General features: G+C 37.6%; 1 protein-coding gene across 1 annotated transcript; it reads left to right on the plus strand.

Annotated features, from left to right (window-relative positions):
* The first annotated feature begins 199 nt into the window (after positions 1-199).
* On the plus strand, positions 200-5,165 carry LOC104219822 (uncharacterized). Its single transcript, XM_009770560.2, has 3 exons — positions 200-401; positions 1,164-1,329; positions 4,636-5,165. The coding sequence occupies exons 1-3, from the start codon at positions 335-337 to the stop codon at positions 4,886-4,888; spliced, it is 486 nt and encodes a 161-aa protein (XP_009768862.1). The 5' UTR covers positions 200-334; the 3' UTR covers positions 4,889-5,165.
* The last annotated feature ends 18,680 nt before the right edge of the window (positions 5,166-23,845 follow it).

A 23,845-nucleotide genomic window follows, 5' to 3' on the forward strand; every position in this document is an offset into this window, starting at 1 on the left:
ATTGATCTTTGACATATTCTGTCACTGAGGCTAAATGTGCTCCACTTTAGCATACTTAAGGGATTAAATATACTCAAAATTATATTTAAGGGACCAAAATAAATTTACGCTCAAATATAAGGGACAATATTGGCCAAAAACTTTCATTTCCTTGCTAGGATTTCAAAAAGAGATGAAAAACAAAAAGAGAAATTTCAAACTTAAAAGGACCATTTTTTGAGTTAAATTATTCCATTCACGTTTATGCTACAGGCTCACCGCTTACCGACTTACAGAGTCACCGGCACGGCGGCAAAACTCCTCCGGACATCTCGATTCTCGGCGGAAAAAAGAGATGAAAAACATAAACGAACATCACAGAGAAGAGGGAGAGGAATCGCCTTCTCACTCTGAGCAAATAGGTAGGCGGTAGCTCTTTCTCCTCCTTTCTCAGTTAAACAATCTTTTCTCATCCTATGGATATTGGATACCAATGTTTTCATGATTACTCAAACCCATTGAACATTCCTTTTCTTTAGTACTCAATTCTTAATATAACTCAGCCATTATGAGCTTCACATAGCTGGTCCTGAACTCGAATAAAGTAGGAGGATTTTGGTAGTTTATTGCTCAAAATTATAGTGTGATAGCCACCCCAACTAGTTGAATTTTTGAATTTAATCATAGTTGATTGGTGGATTGTTATACTCATTTCTTAATGTAGTTGAACTTAACCTACCAACCCTTAATTTCCCAATATGAATATTTTTCCAATTAGAGCTATGGACTCCCAACATCCCCCTTTTTCTACCTCTTTTGTCTCTCTTTTTGGGTGTAAAGAATGATAATTCAGTGCTTTGGTATAGTGTAAGAATATATGTGTGTTAGGCGGACGTCATGGGTTCGAACTTTCACACACAAAAGCTGATATTAAGTGGAGAAAGAGGTAGAGGTGTGGGCCCATTATCCTTGGAGTTTTGAACTGTATGCCGTGGGTCCTCATGAATTTCTTGGTTATAAAGGAAAAGAATGATAATTCTCTGCTTATATGCATAGACTGTTAAACCCAAAAGCCAAATCCTCTGGACTGTTCAGATAAGAAAGCTTTCCTTTGGATGGAACCTTGCTCTTACACTATTATGGGATTATTTCTCTAATTTATATTTACATTGATGTTTTGTCAGTTTCTGATGATGATGAGATAGACTACTCCATCAAGCCAGAATTTTATGATTCAGAACTTGATGACAAGGATGAACTTTGGGTCCAAAAGAAAAGAAGTGGTCGTACTTCCGATGCCATCCTTAATTGTCCAGCTTGTTTTACCACACTTTGTCTAGATTGCCAAAGGTATTGCTTTTCTTGTTTTTAGAATTTTCTTATAATTTGAATGTTAAAAAGAATATATTTGATTGCACGACTCTGTTACTTTACTACTGGAGTATTTGGATCTTCTTCAGCCAATTAATCAATCAACTAAGCCTCAGTCGCAATTGATTTTTCTAGGCTATATGAATCATCTATATCCATTTGCTCAATACAGGTCCATTTCATTCCAATATTAAATGAACTGGACTTCCTTCTAAGTTCAATATTTGGATCTTCTTGCTTTCTCGGATTTATATACTGGTTTTGGGTCTTTTTCATACCATTACAACAAAAACAAACCTAGTGTAATATCACAAGTGGGGTTCTGGCCGTCTGGGGAGGATAGTGTGTACGCAGACCCTTACCCCTACCTTGAAGGTAGAGAGGCGGTTTCCGATTTTTTTTTCTTTTTTCAGATCATTATTTTTTGAAAATGGTGAAACTTATTGTAGGAACAATCAGCCAAAATATTTGGATCTTCTTGCATCCCAGGGGCGGAGCTAGAGTGCCGAGAGCGGGTTCGGCTGAACCCAGTAGTTTTGGTTCGAATCTTGTATTTGTCTTAAAAAATTCATTGAATATATATGAATTATTAATTTAGAACCCAGTAACTTAAGGCGATTAAAATCTCGAACCCATAAATTTGAAATCCTGGCTCCGCCTCTGTTGCATCTACTTGTCTTTATTCACTTCCAATGCCTAAGTTCCTTTAATTTCTCTATTTCTTCATCGTCTAGTGGTACCAGATCGTCTCACTCAAAGGAAATTGGTCGTGCTTTTATAGGAAGTACTTGCAACCCTTAGCGAAGTTTATCAAGCAATGAGAAGAAGAGACATCCCATGTTGCAGAGTTGTAGAGAGAATCTTTTCTCCATAAAGTTTTGTATGCTATCTGTTGCACCTTGATTTGTAGTATCATTTCAGATATTTGGATGTTGCTCACAATGATTACCAGGGTGCACTAAATATGTAGAGGTCGAGTTTAGCATTTGTAATAATGGTGTAAAAGTCAAATATAATCCCTTTTGATGAAATAGGAGCAAAAGGGGTAACGATCAACCAGATACACGGTAGACATGAAATAGCCTTCTAATGTAAACAAAAAAATGTTGGTGAAGAAGAGAAATCAACATTACTGTTATGGTGTTTTTGCATCAATGATACCTAGATTAGGATTAATTATTAAAAAACTGTATTTGGATCGGGAATGGCATTATCAAAGATGTGTTCTTGCATGATTGGAACAGATAATAACCTGGTTCAGTTTAGATTTGGTGAAAGCAAATATTAAAGGATTATTCGGAAAGTTTCTTTTTCAATAAGTAATAGTAATTAATAAAATGGTTAGTACTTGGCAGTAAGCTTGTGAAGGTGGATAATGACAAATCATTATGCTTTATAGAGATGGACACAGCTGAATGCCTGGGAAGTGGAAAAAGTGAATAAGTTTAGTCTAAATAAAAGCAAGAAAAGCGCGCGCTAGAACAACTCAGTTACACTTCTCTTCAACGCCAAATGACATCAATATACCCCACCCACAAATATCCATCCCGAGAGGAAGGACGACCTAAGTCGGAGGATGTTTGCTTTCATGGAGTTCTTACTTCAACTTCTGTTGCTAGTGTCCTTGTAATTCTTGTAAGCTAATCTGTAACTGTGCTTCTCTCCAGTTGTCACTATGTTTACTGTTTTGTTTTATCTGAAGAGTCGGGTCAGAAATTTTGTAAGTCGACTCAGACAAAATGACAATCCTGTTTCTTTGGGTAGTACGAAAAACGAGGAAGTTGCAGTGCATAATCTAAAGTTGTTTGCCTTCTGAACCTAACATGAAAGACACATAAGACACAGTTTGTTGAGTTCCTCAACTCTCTTCGTGAACTTTAGGAGAATACCCATGTACTTCGTTCGGGATTCAACTCTGTACATAATTCCAATTGCTTAGTTCTCTTTCATCAGTGATAAAATATATTATTCTTTTTACTGTTCAAATGTTTTTTTTAAACTTACCAAAAAACAAGGAATGAAATTCACATTTTCTACATGCAAAGAGATGGTAAGAGTTTTTAGTGCTTGCTGCTTGACTGCAAATGAAAAGATGGTGGATGGAAAAAAAGTTGATCTTGATTAAGACCCCTATTTTAGTGAGAGTGACAGAGACAGATAAGCTAAGTCTAGATCAAGCATCAGATAACAGATAGGATATAGAAGTGTTGTAACTTTTGCACTTCAAACCAAGCAAGTATTGTTCTTGAGGTATCACCTAGTTGTCTTTCCCATTTAATGCCCACACTTCATCAGAAAATCATTGTCTTAGATATTTGCTTCGAGTTTTCTCTTTAGGTTCTGCTTTTCTAGCTCCATCACCTTTTCCTTGCTTTGATTTACGTCACAGTATTCAGTATAATTAAGGAGTTTTTCTGATTTGTCTATTATGCTAGTAGGCTTGGGAAAATCATGTCTTCTCTGCAACATGGTGGATGTCAATATTTTACTAGAACTTAAGAAGGCACCTCTTGTGAACAGGAGATAGGTAGGTGAACTATAAACTCTATTTGATTCTTCTTCCGTTTTCTCTGGGTTTTTTTTCGCTTTAGGAAAGAGTAATTTCCTGAAGCAATGAAATCTGTTATGACTTGGCCAAAGCCGGAGTAACCAGCTGAACGATAAACTCATTTGATTCTTCTTCCATTTTCTCTGGTTTCCTTTTGCTTTAGGAAAGAAAGAATGGCAAGTTGAAAGTGTACTGTTGCCAGAACAGCCAGAAATATTTGATCTCTTTGAATCTCGAACTTGAATGTGAAACTCCACTTTTGCTAGTAGTGTTGCCGAATCTCTATGAACCTGAAGTTGACGTGTTACTGATCTTGTTGAATCTTCGCATTGACATTTGCAAAATGGGTCTGTCATGTTTAGTTCTGAACAAGAGGGACCAACAATGCAATAACAGAAGTAAAGTGACTCTTTCTTCATCTATGTATTAATAGTAATTGAAAACATATTTGCAGAAGACAGCTTTCCGTATCATGTTCTTACTATACTTCGAAAAGCTAATGCAGCTATATGACATTGCCCAGTTAAATTTTGAATAGTAAGCTTGTAGATGGAGACTCCTGTTGAGTTACCATCCGATTTTAACCATTGCTCAGCATTAGCATGTAATTGGTCAGCTGTTCAATCAAGAAAGCGCCTAGGTGCATTTTGTCACTAATGCAAGCTTTCATTTCTCATTTTGTTAGCTTTCTAGTAATATTTCTGCAATTCGGAATTGATGTTATCTTGATAATGCAGGCATGAAAAGAATGTTACGCAGTACCGAGCAATGTTTGTGGTCAATTGCAAGATCAAGAGCGAACAAGTGGCACAGCTTGGAAATAAACGAAAGAGGGGTAAGAAAGGACATGGATCTGGTGAGGCTGAAGCGCCTTCTGATATTGGCGAGACATTTAAACATGTATGCTGTTCAGTTTGTTCGACGGATGTTGGAGTCATCGATGAAGAAGAGGTCTATCATTTCTTTAACGTTATTCCTAGTGAGTCTTGATGTTTTCCTCCCGAAATGGCCTTAAGCTCTCGGGATAAAGTTTCTTTAATAGTAAGTAGTATATGTTTTCGGCAGCACATTGCAGAAAACTTAAGGGGGTCAAAGAGCACTTTCCTTTTCTGTCTTTTTCTTCTTTTTTTTTCGGGGAGGGGGGGGGGGGGGGTTCTCTTGATGATGGGTCGCTCTGCCCCTTAATGTTTTAGATGAGTTGTATTTTGGACTGCAAAATAGTTGAAGTTTGTGCTAAAGTAAAAGCTCCCTGCTTCTCCTTGATGAATGTCAAAAGTAAACAGTAAGGGTTTGGAGGAAATCCTACTTCGTGTATTTATGGCAAAATGATGGAGAAGAAGTCGAAACTTGAAAATTGACCGGAGACAAATTAGTTACTATTTAAGATATTCTCGAGCAATATTAAAAGATCGCACATAGTTACATATTTATTTAACACTAAAAGGTCTATAGAACTGATGTGTAAGCTCAAAATTTGACAAACTAATTTTCACTTGTCGCTACAAGAGAAACAAGAATGATTATTGGTTTACTCCGTTTTATCTTGAGAAAAATTCCTCATCTCTTCTGATTTGTAATAGAAACACGTTGTAAATAGAGTTTTATTTAAAATGAATGTCTATATTTTGGAGAGATCTTGGGGTTTGTTATTTGGTGGTTAAATCACTTTTTCCCTATAAATAGAGAGGTTATATTTCATTGTAATTCATCTTAAATCAATAAGATTCACTCTCCCTACTTTTCTTTGCAATACTGTTCTTCTTCTTTTATTGTTTTATAACAACACAAAAATTTTGGCAAAACATGTTTGTTAATAGATTTCATTCATGTTTTGGCAGATTTTGAAAATAAAATTTTCAAATCCCAAAACTAGCTTTAGACTTGTTTTTGGCCCAAAATATTACTGTTTGATTTTTTAACAATTTTAAAAATTACCCTAAACTTTTGTATTTTATAAAAAATCTCACCATCTATTATGGTCCAACTAATCCACCATCTAATTACTGTCATCACGTAATATTATTGCAATTTGACGAATTATAGTGGCTAGTAATTGTGTTATTAGCAGTTGATATTAAAATATCAGGTTATGGTTTTAGGATAGTGTATTATGTAGTTCATTATAAAAATAATAATTTTGTGCCAAACTTATCTATATTCAGACTATAGTTTGTGATAATGATAATGTTACACCCCATGTTTTCGTACGTGGAAGGACGCCATGAGTAAGTTGATATAAAATAGGAAATGAGATATTACATCCCACATTTTTGTACGTTGATGTTTCGTCGTAAGTTAGTCGAAAGCTCGGGAATGAGATTATTTTGGAATCATAAGTATTATGCTATTTCAAACAATGAATAAATAAATTCGTGAAGGTGAGCGGACAAGCAAATCGAAGAAAATAAGTTTCATCAAAGTTTGGCAATTTGAGAAAAAATACGGTCCGAGCTATAATACCGTGTATTTATAGACTAGTGTCATACAAGGTACCACATGACCATGATAGTATGATGTATAAAAGTGTATTAAAAATGAATAGTATTTTAAGTAATTTGAGATAATTATTAACTATGTGGGTAATTGGTTGATTATTGATTAATGAAAGGTTAATTAATTAATTAAGGGATTACTGATTATTAAATTAAGACTTGGATGAGTCCTAAATGAGGACCCAACGTGGCAGCCCCTCTTTCTCAATTTAGTGACTCATAAACAACACTTTAAGGTGGCAAAATCTTGGAAATCTATGGCTTAGTCATCTTGCCAATGTGAGGCCCACACAATATAAATCATAAAGACCTCTCTAATTTCCATTTGGTAAGAAATAGATCTTTATCAACATTTCAAGAAAGAATACCATATCATCTTGCAACGTGATGTTGTTTCGATCTTTCATACAAATACTACGTAATGTTATAGCAACGGAATTTTGCAATTCTAAGAAAGTACGATGCAATTTTTCTCAAAGAATATTATGTAGAATTTTTCTTACTTCGATCCGTCGTTACATATTTTGTTGCAATCAACATGTATTGGAGGGATTGTCAAGAGAATCGGTTCAGGTATGTTAAGGCTATCCCTTCTTTCTTTTGGCATGATCTATACGACACAAACGACTCTATTCGTAGAAATACTAGAGGTGATTATGTTCTTGATTCCCCATGTGTCATATTATTCTATCATTTGTTCATGGGTCTCAAAAATACGCAAGTTGGTAAAATTTATTTCATGATATTAGTCAGAGGCATAATGGTCTTATGACGTATCGAGAGATTTTATTAACATATTTTCACATGCATTTCATACATTTACATATGCACATTGACCCATGACCAGATGGCGTTATATACACGTATATATATGTATATGGGATATGAGAAAGGTTATGGCATTATATACGAACCACTACCTGATCAGCTGGTATATGCTGATGATTTTGCCCATAGTGACCGAGGTGATATGATGGGATGCCCTCGTAGGCTTGATGATGTTATGAACACATGTATCTATGCACGACATGATGACATTTTAAATATTAAAGGATTTCACAGAGCTATTCAGATTTACATGTCGTGTCTTTTACTCCATATTTCTCTCATGTCTATTGTCTACTGATTTTCATTCCTTACATACTCAGTACATTATTTGTACTGACGTCTCTTTTGCTTGGGGACACTGCGTTTCATGCCTGCAGGTCTCGATAGACAGGTCGAGAGTCCTCCAAGTAGGCGATCAGCTCAGCGGAAGATGTTAGTGTACTCCATTTGCTCCGGAGTTACTTGTTTGGTCAGTATAATTTAGATGTGTATTGTTTGGTATGGCGGGGCTCTGTCCCGACCTTTATGATATTATGTATTCTTAGAGGCTTGTAGACATATGTCATGTATACAGATTCTTTGATAGCCTTGTCGGCCTATGTTTTGAGTATATAAAGGATCATGCCGGCCTTATAGGCCCGTACGTCATATGTATAAGTTTCGATTACATGTTGGATCGTCCAATGTCGAGTATTTCTCCATGTTTTATTCTACTTATCTCACGATAGCCTCTCTGACTTATTTACCTATGATAGTATGATACGAAAAGATACGTTATGTTGGTACTCGGTTGAGTAAGGTACCGGGTGTCTGTCGCGGCCCATCGATTTAGATCGTGACAGATAATGAATGACATCGATGAAGGTTCTGCATATACAAGATTAACAAGTTTGTTCCTTTGGAATTGTTGGGTATTTTTGATAGTTTTTTGAACTTATGAGTATAAGTCACATTTCAATATTTTTTTCAAAAAACAAAAGGCGAAATATGTTTTGAAAAATGATGTCCAAACATATTTTCATTTTCAAACCAAATTTCATCCAAATCAAATTTTTTGAAACAAATTTGGAAATTTATGACAAAAAAACGGAGTAATAGAGAAGGCAATGTAAGAAACTGAAGAACGAGTAACTGATGAATAGCCGAGGATGGATGAAGTATTGCACACATGTTTTCCTTTTTCTTTTTTTGTTGCTTTAAACCCAACGTATGAGTTATATTTTAAAACTTTTGTGCATCGATAGTGTGTAATTTGTTTACACCGCTAGGCCAAAATGACCTACAAATTTAGGTAATTGTTTATAGCTATTCTAATTTGGTAACCTAAAACAACAGTAAGTCACATGTCAATATATATATTTTTAAAGACACTACTCACTTCATTTCATTTTATGTGTTTGGATACAAAGTTTAAGAATGCAAAGAAAGCTTTATAGTCTTGAGATTTGAACTAAATATGTGTATAGCATATCAAAATTACCCTTTGAATCTTATGACATTAAACATGACATGTTAGTCCTACAAGAAAGTGTCATCAAGAGTAAAATGAGAATAATATAAATTATATACTGTATGACCTAAAATTTAGATTTAGGTTGTTACACAATTATGACAAGAGGAGTTGCTCTGATGGTAAGCAACCCCCACACCCAATCAAGAGGTTGTGAGTTCGAGTCACCCCAAGAGCAAGGTGGAAGTTCTTGGAGGGAAGGATGTTGATGGTCTATTTGGAAACAACATCTCTACCCCAGGATATCCTGGTAAGGTCTGCGTACACACTACCCTCCCCAGACCCTACTATTGAGATTATACTGAGTTGTTGTTGTTACACAATTACATTTATAGTGAAAAGAGTTAATCTAAGTCAATATTTATATTCAAATGATAGATCTAGTGTATTTATGGAGGATACCACATGCGTGTTGTTAGATAACACTATTTAGGAGCAATAACGGAGCAATAAATGATTTAAGAGTATGAAAAAAGCAATAAATGACATTTTAAGTAAATAATTGCATATAAGTCACATGACAATAGTGAGATTTCCCAATGATTCTTCCGACTATTATGGGTAATGGTAAGCCCTTAAATATTTCGATTCTTCTTGGATCGAGGAAGAAAAGATAGATAAAGATGTAAAAAGGTGAACTTTGTATGGATATGATAAAGAGGGAATCTTCAGAGAATGTCAATATCTTATTCTCTATAAAAAGTGTCAAATCCCTCCCTATAACTACATATCTTTCTATTTATAAGAGTACAATGGCCACAAAACCCTAGGTGGTACAACTGGAGGAATATTCATTGGAATATTCTCTAGGGAATACAAATCCTAGAACTAGCCATTACGTCAAAGAGAGGTGCTCGTCCTCATCCTCATCTTTATTAGATCGCCTCGACCTCGTCGATAACCTACCTTCCTCTCATGATGTCGATCTCTCGATATGCTATAATGCCAATGCACATGCCTTCGAAGGCTTTTACACCGTTGACCAAGTCAAATATGTGATCTGAAGCTTTTCGCCCATACAATTAGTCCTTCGCTTACCGAGAACGTCTTCGCAGACGAGTTTTGTGAGTGGGTCGTCGTGAAAAGCAGGCGACATGGTGCTTCGATGGTCACTCTTTTCAAAATCATAATTTTCCAGGGTAAATTACTAGAACTATCCTGCCAAGGGAAGGATGTGACGTCATGACGTCATTCATCATGATGATGCTTGTTCCCGATGTATTGCGTCGATACACGAGTGACCTTTCATTGGTTCTGTCATTTCGATTCTGGTTGCAATCATGATGAGCCGTTTCAGATTCGGTGCATCTTCTCTATAAATAAGGAGTTTTTATCATCATTCAAGCTTTACCTCCCTTAGAACCATCTTTGCTTCCTTTTGTTTTTCTGGTTCAACATCCTTGAATTTTCTTCTCTTGCTTGCCAACTTATTACGTTTCTCCATACTCTCAGCTTTCTTCTTCTAACTTTTCTCAAATTTCATAGTCGTGTCGAACTTTTCTTTTGATGTTACTGAGGGGGTTCAACCTACTCCGCTAGCTATATTGGTCCTGGTTTATGGAGGAGACGTCATCTCCGCCATTAAAGAGGAGTCTTTTCCTTTAGTGGAAGAGATTATTCCCCGCAATCCTAAAGCAAAACCGGACTTTCAACGGCCACCGGAGGTGATGATTGATATGTTTCGGTCTTCTATGATGGCCAAGTGCTTGGCGGAGTTCAAGGTCAAGTATTGCCTTCCCGACCACGTGGAACTAGTACCTACTAATAACAATGAAGTGCACGCCCACCGTCCTGGATACTCTGCTCTCTATGCCTGCATGTTCACCATCGACTATTAGTTCCCTTTCCTACCGTTGGTGGAGATGTTTTGTCGCTTTTATAGGGTCTGTCTCGCTCAGCTCATCCCCTACTTAAGTTGCTGTCAAAGTTTGCCGAACTAGCTGGTGTCGAGATCACCTGCGACATTTGGTACATTTGTTCATGCCCAGCTTTTATCGAGGCACGATGTTGAACCTCCAGCATTGTTGAGGTAAGTGCTTGGTGGTTAAAATGGATGACAAAGGTAGTCGACAATTTTGTCTCAACTTCTTCTTTGCTAAGACCGAGGTCATCGTGGCAGATGTCACAGGTTTTCCTGAGGCCTGGAACCACATTTGTAAGTGTTCATATTCTTGCTTTTACCTTTTCAAATAGTCGTACATTCCGAGTTTGTGGAATAATCTTTCTCGTTTTGCAGCTACTGACCGACCTCTTCAGTTGTTGGCACACCTTGTTGACTAGGTCAGATAAGTCCTCCCTGTACTATAAGGATCCGTGGTTGGTCGAGCTTCTGGCAAAAGTTCAAATTGGTCCTCCCATCGATAGGTAATTTATTCTTTTGGTTGATGTTTTATTTGTATTCGCCTACTTTATCTTGCTTATCTTTTTACGCTTCCTCTAGGATCTGTCAGGGGGGTGCAAGGAGGAACATAACGCCTACGCCTCCATTCAGGAGGAGGAGGGGTGTCACTCCCTCTACTTTTTCCCCTAGTTTAACTTACATACCCATTCTTACTTTGGATCCTCCATGTATTGAGGATGAGGAGGTTTCTCCACACGATGCGGATTTGAGGCCGGGGAAGATGAAGGTCGTTGATGAGGGAGACGGTGTACCGGTGGTGGTCAATCTATCTGGAACCTCTCCTAAGGCCGTGGAGCACGGCCCTGCACTGACGTTGGCCGAGGGGGATGCAAGGGTAACCTCGGAGATGTCTAACTTAGCGGAACTTTACTTTGCGGCTTCCCCTCGACCCGACGATATAGTTGAGACTATAGGTGATAATGCTTCTGCTCGTCCCGGGTGTGAGGAGGCCTCGCCTTCTAGGCCTATTCAAGAAGATTCTCATGTTGACAAAGGGAAAAACTAGATGCCCGTCGAACAGGAAGATACGCGAGTTGAGCATGATGGTGACGACTCCGGCTCAGACCTTGATCCTGAGGACCTCGCGTTGATCGATAGTAGGACTACTCAGAGCGAGGTTAGGGTAGAAGGAGGGTCGAGGACTATTATGATCCCCGTAAATCATAACATGCTAAAGGATAATAAGGACGTGGTTAACGTCCTCGGTCCTTTTAGTTATGAAGCCGAGCATGAGACTCTTTGGGGACTGAGAGACAGAACCTTGTCGAAGAGCATCGTTGGCCTCGCTCTTCAAGTAAGTATCCTCTTTTTTCATTCATTTTTTTTGCTTTAGTTTGTTTCTAAGTTTTATTCTTACTTTTTCTTAGGTTTGCAGACCATCATCCTGGAGATTGAGGGTGTGTGGAGAGAGAAGAAAAGAAAGGATATCTATGAGAGATTGTGGACTAAGTACGCGGAGTTCTGTGAAAAGTATAAGGAGGCTCAGAAGTGGCTTTGTGAGGAGGGCGATGCGCCTGCCTTGAGGGACGAGTTGATGAAGAAGGATGAGGAATTGCTCGCATCCATAGAGCGGTTCAATGCCCTTGAGGGTGAGTTGAAGAGGAAAGAAGAGGAGCTTTAATTGAGCAACGACGTGAAGGCCTAATGTAGCGACCTTCAGAGCCAGGTCGACCAACTGCAAATTTAGTTGGGTGGGTGTCAGTTCGAGATAGACGCTCTCAGGGAGGAGGTCGCTGAGAAGCAGTAGCTTCTTGAGGAGGCAGAGTCCTCCCAAATGGAGACTTAAAGGAGGACCATCATTTTAGAACTGGCGAATAGGACCTTACGGTATGAATGGGACAATGTTCAGTCGACGGCTGAAGATAAGGAGACTAGGCTCAAGGAGAGGATCATCGAATTGGATAAAAAGAACTATGAGCTGCTTGAGCGAATTTCTGTTGTTGAGGCCGAGAATGCCTGATTGCTCGAACGACCCTCTACATCTCACACCTCTGAGTTTCTTGTCATTCCCTGAGACAAGAACGAGGAATGGATCCTCGCCAAAGCTCGAATAGATGTAATTCACGAGTTGAATTGGACGGGTTTCATCTTTGAGACGGTCATTGAAGAGGCTCAAGTTAAAGCTCGTAAGGCTTGGTTGGCCTTCGGCTATGATCCTGCCACACCTCAGCCCAATACTAAGGAAGACGATGAGGGAGATGTTGACTAGCTCACAGATAGTGCTTGGTGTGATTCTGCTTATAGTCGAGGCAAGGAAGAGGAGGACGACGGTGATCAGGGTGGTGATGGCCACTGAATATTTAGCTTTTTGTTTTGCTTAACTTTTTGTACCGTACTTCTTGTTGGCATCTTTGAACGCCTTTGTATAGACTTTTCTATGAATATAGAAGTTTGTTTTGGTTTCATATGTACCTTTTTATCTTTGTGCATTCTTGTTTTTGTACTTGTGTTTTGCTTCTTGCTTTCTTCATTGTTATCTTCTAGTTGATATGCGAACAATGGTTGATTAGTTTTGTTTGAGTTGATCGAACTTACCTTCGAGTTAGATTGAGGTCGAGGGTTGAGAAATGTTTTTCGATTTGGTCGAACTAACCATCGAGTTAAGTTGAGGTCGAGGGCCGATAGGAGTTGTTCGAACTAATCAAATGTTCCTTTTGGTTAGGTTGAGGTCAAGGGCCGATAAGAGTTGTTCAAACTGGTCGAACGAACCTTTTAGTTAAGTTGAGGTCGAGGGCCGATAGGATTTTCTCGAACTGGTTGAGCGTACATTTCATTAAGTTGTCGTCGAGGGTTAATAGGAGTTGTTCGAATTGGTCGAACGTACCTTTCATTAAGTTTAGGTCGAGGTCCAATAGGAGTTGTTCGAACTGGTCGAACGTACCTTTTATTAAGTTGTGGCCGAGGGCCGATAGGTGTTGTTCAAACAGGTCGAACCTACCATTCATTAATTTGTAGCCGAGGGTCGAGTGGAGTTGTTTGAACTGATTGAACATACCTTTTCAGGAGAGCAGTTTCAATGAACGGGTATCTCATTTATTTCGACATTATCGCATCAGTTACATCATTTCGCCTTGAGGCTGAGTTTTGGAGAAAATTACAAATTTTGGGTGTTGGCTAGCATTCCAGTCCCAGTCCCATTATATCTAGTTACTTCCTTGTTCAACTTGGAGATTCTTAAGGAGTCGGGCAATGAAAATGTTTCTGTTCTCGCGTACTCCAACTTGAAATGTTTCGTTCGCCCCCTCAGTAAAAACCTCCTTAAGAAAACCCTGTTGGGACAAAACTCAAGTGAAGGAAAAAGAGTATGACTTACGGGACACTTCTTGTTTTTCAGAAGTTGAAGTATTTGAGGTGGCTGATGTTCCAATTGTTCGGTAGTAGTTTCCTTTCAATAGTCTCCAGTTGGAATTAACCTTTGTCCGCTTTAATGGTCCATCCCAATTCGCTCATAATTTTCCCTATCGCGGATATGTCATGACCCAATTTCCCCGCTATTGGATTTCTTGATGGCACTTAGTCTTAGGGACTAGGTAAGCCTAACTCATACTGAAATACCACAATAATAAATGAAATTTAACAGTCTTAAAGCAGAAATCTCTACAAAATTTTATAATTTCCAAAACCTAGTAGTATAAGTCATAAGCTCTACAGAGTTTCACTGTAACTTCTAAACACAGTCATATGGAAATAAGTACAACAATGTGAATATAAAATATGAAAGTGACTCCGGAACCTACGAATGCAGCAACAGGGCTACCTTGAGTTTCCTCGGTAAGAATCCGCACAACTACTAGCGAACAATACCTGGATCTGCACAAAAAATGTGCAGAAGTATAGTATGAGCACAACACAACGGTGCCCAGTAAGTATCAAGACTAACCTCGGTGGAGTAGTGATGAGGAACAATCAAGACACCTACCAGTATAATAAACAGAACATGATATTTATATAGAGACTACACGATACAGCTGTCACGACCCAAACCGATGGGCCACGATGAGCACCCGATGCAATAATCGGCCCGAGCTTACCACTCTGTAATTGTGAACTCTGGAGGGGTAACCCTTAACTTAGGCTAATGAGGCCATACTCTGAATCAACTTAAAATATCAATTCTCTCATTTGAGGGGTAAACATACCCAAAAGCTCATATATATATATATATATATATATATATATATGTAACTATGCTGGCTGATGAGACCACCATGAACGTCTACTGATAGACCAAAATATACAGGACTCGTCTACAAGCCTCTAGAGATAACTAAATTGTATCATGATCGAGACACGGCCTCGACCTACCCATCAAACTTGTATATATAAAATAGTCTCCAAGGTATAGACTTGGTAACTCCGAGAAAGTGAAGAGTACCAACCAAGTTGATGTTTGACTCTGTCTACTGGAAGATCTATCTAGCTGTTTATCAGGACCTGTAGACATGAAATGCAGCATCCCACAGCAAAAGGGACATCAGTACGAAATAATGTACCGAGTATGTAAGGCAATAGAATAACTGAAAGTTGAAACTGAACTGACAATATAATAACTGAAAGTAACTGAGAGTCAAATATAATTTGAAGATATGCTTACCTACTGATACTAACTCAACTCTATCAATATAGTAAGTAAAATAGCTGTCAGGCCCTATAAGGCTCGGTATAAATATAACTTCTCTACCGTAGTAGGATCGCTCATAGGTGCTCGACCATACTATGCTCTATATCTCGGCCATGCTGGGCTTGCTCATAGGCGCCTTGCCATAATAGGCTCGACATATAACTTACCATCTGATCAGAGGTTGCCCAATAGTGGCATGCCCATCGATTATAGCTCGATGGTAATAAAAATACTGTAATACTCTATATATAGGCTATCTACTCTCTTGACTGGAAGAATACAATACTCAATTGAATATGATAAGCGAGAATACTGTAACTTATGAAACTAGAAAAATGTACATAAATTCAGGAATGTGAATTCCTCTTTATGCCTCGTTATCAAACTTGTGTAATTACGAGATCATGCCAAAATGAAGGAAGGGCTTAGCCTTAACATACCTGTATGATCTCTTCCTTATTACTCAACCAATATCAACACAACTTCTTGCATCTACAACAAGTGAAATCATATTTCCGTTAACATATAACGTCGTACCATCGTATTTGGCTTGTCGCATGACTTAAGGAAAATCGGGAGCAACTCCCCTATTTTTAATACATCCCAAAGACCACTAAGGGTCATCAATAACCCAATAATAACAACTATAACCAACACTAGCAACAACAACAATAAAATCCAATATTAGTTTCTTCGATTATCTTAACAATTATATTAAGCGGCAAGCTCGTTTTTTACTCATAACAAGATATAAATTGAATCCAATTCTTATTCCATAAATTAGTTTACAACATTCAGAGCATCATACTTATATGTACCATATTATTTCTAGTTTAAAACCTCCACAAAATGCCTTCCAAAACAGCCCCATACATCTAGCACCTTAATTTTTATCGTCAATTACTTGTTTTTCATCTTTTCTTCTTTAATCAACTTAATTAACACCTAGGAAAGCTTAAAAACAGAAGCCACAATATTATCAAATTATTTCTCATAATTTTAAGCCACCACAAACCATATTTTTAACCACAAAACAGTCCAACCAAAAAGACAACCGTATCCCATGTTCCTTCAAGTGCATCTTATGGTTTTTCCCTCAAACAACACAACCAACAAAATATTAACCTTAGGAAAAATCAAGAAGATGTTATACATACCTTAGATAGAAGCTACAACTCAAAACCCCATCCCTACTTAGCTCACAATAGCTCTCAATCACACCACAATATCATAGAAGTATTCTCTCGTCGTCTTTAACACCTTTGATGAGAATTTGTGTTGATTTCTCTTGAGTTTAGTTCTTGGAACCTTGGAGAAGTTCTTGGAGAGTTTGAGAGTGTTTTGCAGTAATTGATCTCTGGATATTGACGAAATATAATGGATAAAGACAACTTATAAGCCCACCGCCTCAATTCTCCAAGCAGGTGGGTAAGCTGCCTGCTTGGCAGCTTGAGCAGTTCCACTTCGGACACTTATATCTCTCTACTCCGATATCGTATTAACAAACGGTTTACAGTATTGGAAACTAGACATATTGGGATTTAATTACATATAATGATCTTCATGTAACCCTCAATATATTGGGAGAAAACTGTGTCGCAACTTGGCCTATAAACCTACCAGTTTCTCCGAAGTGGGGCAACTTGACTTGGTGACCCTTATTTTAAAAATCCATATATCTCTACCCCGATATCATATGAATAAATGGTTTGAACCGTAGAAAACTAGGTTTCAAGACCTTCATTTTGGTATGATATACATAAAGCTAACAATTTTACTCAAAACGGCTCATTACAAGGCAAATCTTAACTCAATTTTTTCGTAAGTTAAATCCAATTTTTCCCAAACATTATATTTTATGTACAAACATCATATATAGTCATATTATGACTTTACACTCATTAAATCATGATTAAAAAGTCTCATATTCATTATACGTCACCTTAGGATGCACAGGGTGTACACCAAACTTGTCGACTTTCGACAAAACTTATCTTCTTCAATTAGTTTAGCTTTTAAGCCTTCTAACCATCTCGGTACTTGTTATTCATGATCTTAAATATTATTAACTTCCAAGGTAATATGATTAACTTACTTTATAAATTTTTCAAAGATGATTTCGTTTTTGAGCTTACATCAATTGACTTATGATGTATTCTTAAGTACGAGAACATGGGGTATAACATCATTCCCCCCTTTGGAACGTTCCTCCTCAAATGTTGACTGATGCGCTTATCAGTCTCATAAACTATAGCTCTTATGAATATTTAAATATTGTCCTTTCCCATCTAGCCAACTGCTTTGTGAACAAATCCAAAGTCCAGGGCATTCCCTCCCCTTTAGGCCTCTTTCTGACACCATGAATCGTAGTCGAAAACCTTACAATATCGTAACTGTTGCTACCTTTTATCATGCAGCATGTACTACTTTTTCCTTGTATGTGCACCTATACGACTCTTCCCTCCAGCTTTTTCCTCAAGTTTTTAGTCAATCTCTAGGCCTCACCTTGTAAACATATACAGATCTTGACAAGATGTCTCTCTGGGAATCTATAGGTATACTAAAGTTCTTTGCTTGGTACTTTGATGAACTTACGATTATTGCTATACCTTACTTCATGGACCCGGTTATCTATCCATATGACTTTACCGCATCTAGGTAGGTCATACTGTAATTACTGAGGCCTGCTACCAAACTCCATGTTATTCTTGTTGCTTATCCTATATGCATAAATTTAAATCCTTTAATGATTCCTCATTAATGTTCATCTTAAGAACGATGGCCTAATTTCATCTTATACTTTGTGACTTTTGTCCATTCATTGTTGATTCACCTCAATATTGATCTATAATTTACCACTGATAACTTAAAACTTCTTACGTAATCATTATGGCCCATGTTGTATCGAGGAACATCTGGAGTAATCATAACCGTTTTTTATAGCATCCCAATGTGATTCACTCTAGTGTGTCAATCCTATACAATTCATGAAGTCTCCTTTTTTTATTTCAAATAATTACTCAATCAAAGGCCCAAATGTCATCTGTTATTTATCACAGCTACATCTTCATTCTATTACCAGGGCAGCATTCCATCTCTTCTAAATGCTAGAAGTCTTAGACTCTTTTGAGTTCTTTCAAGCTATACTGAGCTTTTCTATAACTTACAAAAACCATCAACTCTTTTGTTTTCCTGGGCTTAATTCCGAGGACTTATCCATTTCTCGTCACCTTCTTACTCGTACTTTCTTGTCCTTACTCATATCTTCCTAAAGCCTGTTTCTTCACCATACTTTAGCTTGCGACCTATACATGTCTATTTATACTACTCGCAACCTTCCTTCAACTTGCTTGCACCATAGATTTCCTTGTGTTATTCTGGATCATCAAGCGAGATATCACATCGTCTCTAACTCTTATGTACTCTCTTAATCAGGCTTCCCGATACCTAGAACCCATAGGCTGGAAGGCATGCCACGGTTATCTTTCTTGGATACTGAATCCAAACACTTCTAGCCTTCTATTCGAATTAAGGACTATTCACAACCTTCTGCACTTGAGTGTCTTGTACGTTGTTCACCTTTACCTTACTTGCTTTAAACTCTCGCGTCACCTCTTCTATCTCTTTCATAGATTCCCTTCTACATAGGTATGATTTATATCAACAACTTGAACCTCTATTGTAATACTTACACCTCTGGTACATACCAAATCCGGTGGGAGCTTCATACTAACTTCTTATGAGGCTGGTACTCTTCTAACTGGCTTTCTCGTAGAGCCGTTATATAATATGGTTGTCGTACTATATCTTTTGTACCTCTGATATTAAGGGTGATCCTGCAATGTTCTTAATCACGATTTCTATAATTTTCTGGGTCCAATAATCAGACTTCTTATTTACTTGGTTGATGTAACTCTTTAGTTTTCTTTTCCTTCTGATCAACATTTACGTAGGCTTAAGCCATCTTCTAGTCTGCGGCCCATGGTATTAGTTATTACTTTATCCTTTCATGGACTTTATGGAATACCCGTGACACCATCATCTAATAATTCAATCATTTGTCTATGATCTAGACTCAATTCTTTTCTTTTCTTTTAACTTATACTGGAGTCTTCTAGGCTGTATGATTGTCAACATATATGCTACATGGATAATACTCTGAAATCTTAAGTGCGTTCATAACGTAACTAATTTTGGATCATTATTCGAATAATTCCTTTGGTTTCTTCTCAGCTTTCTTTAAACGTAGGCTATTACTTTTCCTAGTATTTATGCCCCCTTGTAGCATGCATACTTAGCTTTTCTTAGTTCCCACGCATGACGGAATTTCAGTGCAACTCACATGATCTCAAATCCTACTCTCTTATAGAGTGCATACAATATTGTAGTGAGACTATTATTACAAGACCATTTCCTCTTTAGGTCACTATGCTTAGGTTGAAGTCTTCTTCCTTATTTCCTTAGCTAGTCTTTTATTGAAGTACCTAGTGAGGACCCTCTGATTCTTGCAAGGCTGTGAGCTTATTACATCATTTACCCGGTAGAATTTTTGATATTCTTTCTTACTTGTAATTATCCTTGCTTACTTACCTTCATGCCCTTTTGCTCGTAGGGTAGCTTCTAAGATGATATTTTGATTGTCTTCCCAGTGGCACTCTCTTTTATCTCCATAAAACTCATATGGTACCTTTAACTACCCCAACTCCTATCTTAATATTTCTCAAGGTTACGATGTCATATCTGCGAAACTGAATTCCCCATGTTGGGATTTACTATGTTTATCTTGCAGGATCTATTGGTTTGTTTGTATCCCCTTATTTAGCCGTAACTAGGCTCTTCCTGAATCAGTTGCTAACTACTCGTTGGTCCATTCTCATATCAATATTCTGCGTAATCTTTCTTGAGTTATTTTCTTTATCTTAACTTACCTCTTGCATTGGCCCCTTATTTATCAATAACATCCCGGGCATGAACCCTTACCTCCTCTCTTTGACGTCGCATTTGCATAATGTTCTGGAATCGTAGCATATCAGTAGGATTTGGATAAGTGCAATCTCATCCCTTTTCTCATTTTTTATCGCATTCTTCCTTCTCCATTCCAAAATTACTAAAACCACTTAATTTTGACTTAATGCCACATCATTCAATATTCCCCCTTTAAGGGAGTACTAAGATTTAGCACTACGAGGATCTACCTATAAATGTTTTACCTCTTCATCTTTTGCGTCTTCTCATATCATCGATGACCCTTCAAGGCTTCCAATGCCTATCTTTGTAGTACTCATATCTAGCTGTACTATTCTAGAGTGCACCATGTCTCACAAGGAGATCTATTAGCATATTTGCAATATCCTTTTGAAGTTTCAACTAATGCAAACAATTCATCCATCATTTCGGGTTACTCTAACCCCAGTCAGGTCCTGATATCCCGTTCTTCTCTTAAACCATATATGTTAGCTCCCATAGGGCATAACTAAGATCGATGTGTCCAATTGTACATACCTCTGTTACTCTTGAAGGTAACTCAAAATGCTTATATCTCTGTTCCTGAATTGTAGATAATGTTCATCTTTACTAATTAGGTACCTTGTACCCTTCTTCACCAAGCTTCTTTTACTTGTTGAAACTTGTACCTTCTGATTCTCTCGTTGCTTTTCACCATATGGGTGGATAAATATTCATGCCTTAGGGATCCTCAACAAGAAGCTTACATGTCTTAGTACACACATGATCTGCTAAAGACCTTACATTTACTCATTATAAGCATCATGCAGAATCAAGTTCCTCTGACTCATCTCTTCTATAACTACGTGCAATCCCTTACCAACTGTCTTTATAAATGTAGGCATCATTGTATTATGAATAAGATAGGGTTTAGGAAATTGAGTTCTTACAACTGAGCTCTACCACACGATCTAGAGTAAGAAGAAAGAGCGACAGTCCTAAATGCCCTGTAGCCTCCTGCTTATAAGTGTTATGCACAACACACCCATAAACAAAACTCTACTAGACGCAGCTTGTAGACTCCCTAGGACAGAACTTCTCTGATACCATTTTTGTCATAACCCAAATCGATGGGCCGCGACAAGCACCCGATGCCATACTCGGCCCGAGCGTACCACTCTGTAACTGTGAACTCTGGAGGGGTAACCCTTAACTTAGGCCGATGAGGCCATACTTTGAATCATCTTAAAATATCAATTCTCTCGTCCGAGGGGTAAACATACCCAAAAGCTCATATATATATATATATAAAACTGTGCAGGCTGATGAGGCCGCCATGAACGTCTACTGATAGACCAAAATATATAGGACTCGTCTACAAGCCTCTAGAGATAACTGAAATGTATCATGATCGGGACATGGCCTCCACCTACCCATAAAACTTGTATATATAAAATAGTCTTCAAGGTATAGACCTGGTAACTCTAAGAAAGTGGAGCGTACCAACCAAGCTGATGTTTGACTCTGTCTACTGGAAAGATCTATCTGGCTGTCTATTAGGACCTGCAAGCATGAAATATAGCGTCCCCCAGCAAAAGGGACTCGTCAATACGAAATAATGTATTGAGTATGTAAGGCAACAAAATAACTAAAAGCTGAAACTGAACTGATAATATAATAACTGAAAATAACTGAGAGTCAAAGATAATATAAAGATATGCTTACCTGCTAATACTAACTCAACTCTCTCAATATAGTAAGTAAAATAACTGTCCGTCCCTATAAGGCTCGGTATATATATAACTGCTCTGCCGTAGTAGGCTCGCTCATAGGCGTTTGGCCATACTAGGCTCTGTATCTCGTCCATGTTGGGCTCACTCATAGGCGCTCGACCACAGTAGGCTCGACATATGAGTTACCATCTGATCAGAGGTTGCCAATAGTGGCCTGCCCATCGATTATAGCTCGATGGTAATGAAAATATTATAATACTGTATATATAGGCTCCCTTCTCTCTTGACTGGAAGAAGACAATACTCAATTGAATATGATAAGGGAGAATATTGTAACTTATGAGACTAGAAAAATGTACATAAATTCAGGAATATGAATTCCTCTTTATGTCTCGTTATCAAACTTGTGTAATTACGAGATCATGCCAAAATGAAGGAAGGGCTTATCCTTAACATAACTGTATGATCTCTTCCTTATTACTCAACCAAGCTCAACATAACTTCTTGCATCTAGAACAAGTGAAATGATATTGCCGTTAACATATAATGTCGTACCATCGTATTTGGCTAGTCACATGACTTAAGGAAAATCGGGCAGCAACTCCCCTATTTTTAATACATCACAAAGACCACTAAGGGTCATTAACAACCCAACAACAACAACTATAATCAACACTAGCAGCAACAACAATGCAATCCAATATGAGTTTCTCCGATTATCTTAACAATCATATTGAGCGGCAAGCTCGTTTTGTTTACTCATAACAAGATATAAATTTAATCCGACTCTTATTCCATAAATTATTTTACAACCTTCACAGCATCATACTTGTATGTACCATATTATTTCTAGTATAAAACCTCCACAAAATGCCTCCCAAAACAGCCTCATATATCTAGCACCTTAGTTTTTACCGTCAATCACTTGTTTTTCATCTTTTCTTCTTCAATCAACTTAATTAACACCTAGGAAAGCTTAACAAAAGCAGGCACAACATTATAAAATTATTTATCACAATTTTAATCCACCACAAACCATATTTTTAACCACTAAACCGTCCAACCAAAAAGACAAACTGTATCCCATGTTCCTTCAAGTGCATCTTATGTTTTTTCACTCAAACAACACAACAAACACAAGATTAACCTTAGGCACAATTAAGAAGATGTTATAAATACCTTGGACAACAGCTAAAACTCGAAACCCCATCCCAACTTAGCTCACAATAGCCCTCAATCACACCACAACATCATAGAAGTATTCTGGTGTAGTCTTTAACACCTTTGATGAGAATTTGTGTTGATTTCTCTTGAGTTTAGTTCTTGGAAACTTTGACAAGTTCTTGGAGAATTTGAGAGTGTTTTGCAGTAATTGATCTCTGGATATTGACGAAATATAATGGATAAAGACAATTTATAAGCCCACCGCCTCAACTCTCCAAACAGGTGGGTAAGCTGCCTGTTTGGCAGCTTGAGCAGTTCCACTTCAAACACTTGTATCTATCTACTACAATATCGTATTGACAAACGGTTTGCAATGTTGGAAACTAGACACATAATGGGAGAAAATTGCGTCACAACTTGGCCTATAAATCTGCCAATTTCTCCGAAGTGCGGCAACGTGTCTTGGTGACGCTTATTTTACTTGGTGACCCTTATTTTAAAAATCTATATTTTTTTACCCCGATGTCATATGAATAAATTGTTTGTACCATTGGAAACTAGGTTCCAAGAACTTCATTTTGGTATGATATATGTCCTAAAATGACATCATAAAACTTACGAATTTAATCTCTCAAAATGGCTCGTTACAAGGCAAATCTTAACTCGATTTTTTCGTAAGTTAAATCCAATTTTTCCCAAACTTTATATTTTATGTTCAAACATCATATATAGTCATACTGTGACTTTACACTCAT

The sequence above is a fragment of the Nicotiana sylvestris genome, chromosome 11 (assembly GCF_000393655.2).
Source record: "Nicotiana sylvestris chromosome 11, ASM39365v2, whole genome shotgun sequence".
Lineage (NCBI taxonomy): Eukaryota > Viridiplantae > Streptophyta > Magnoliopsida > Solanales > Solanaceae > Nicotiana > Nicotiana sylvestris.

Coding starts and splice junctions, on each gene's coding strand:
- LOC104219822 (XM_009770560.2), top strand. CDS start 335: ATGAAAAACATAAACGAACATCACAGAGAAGAGGGAGAGGAATCGCCT. Junction 402..1,163: donor TTCTCACTCTGAGCAAATAG/GTAGGCGGTAGC, acceptor ATGTTTTGTCAG/TTTCTGATGATGATGAGATA. Junction 1,330..4,635: donor CTTTGTCTAGATTGCCAAAG/GTATTGCTTTTC, acceptor TTGATAATGCAG/GCATGAAAAGAATGTTACGC.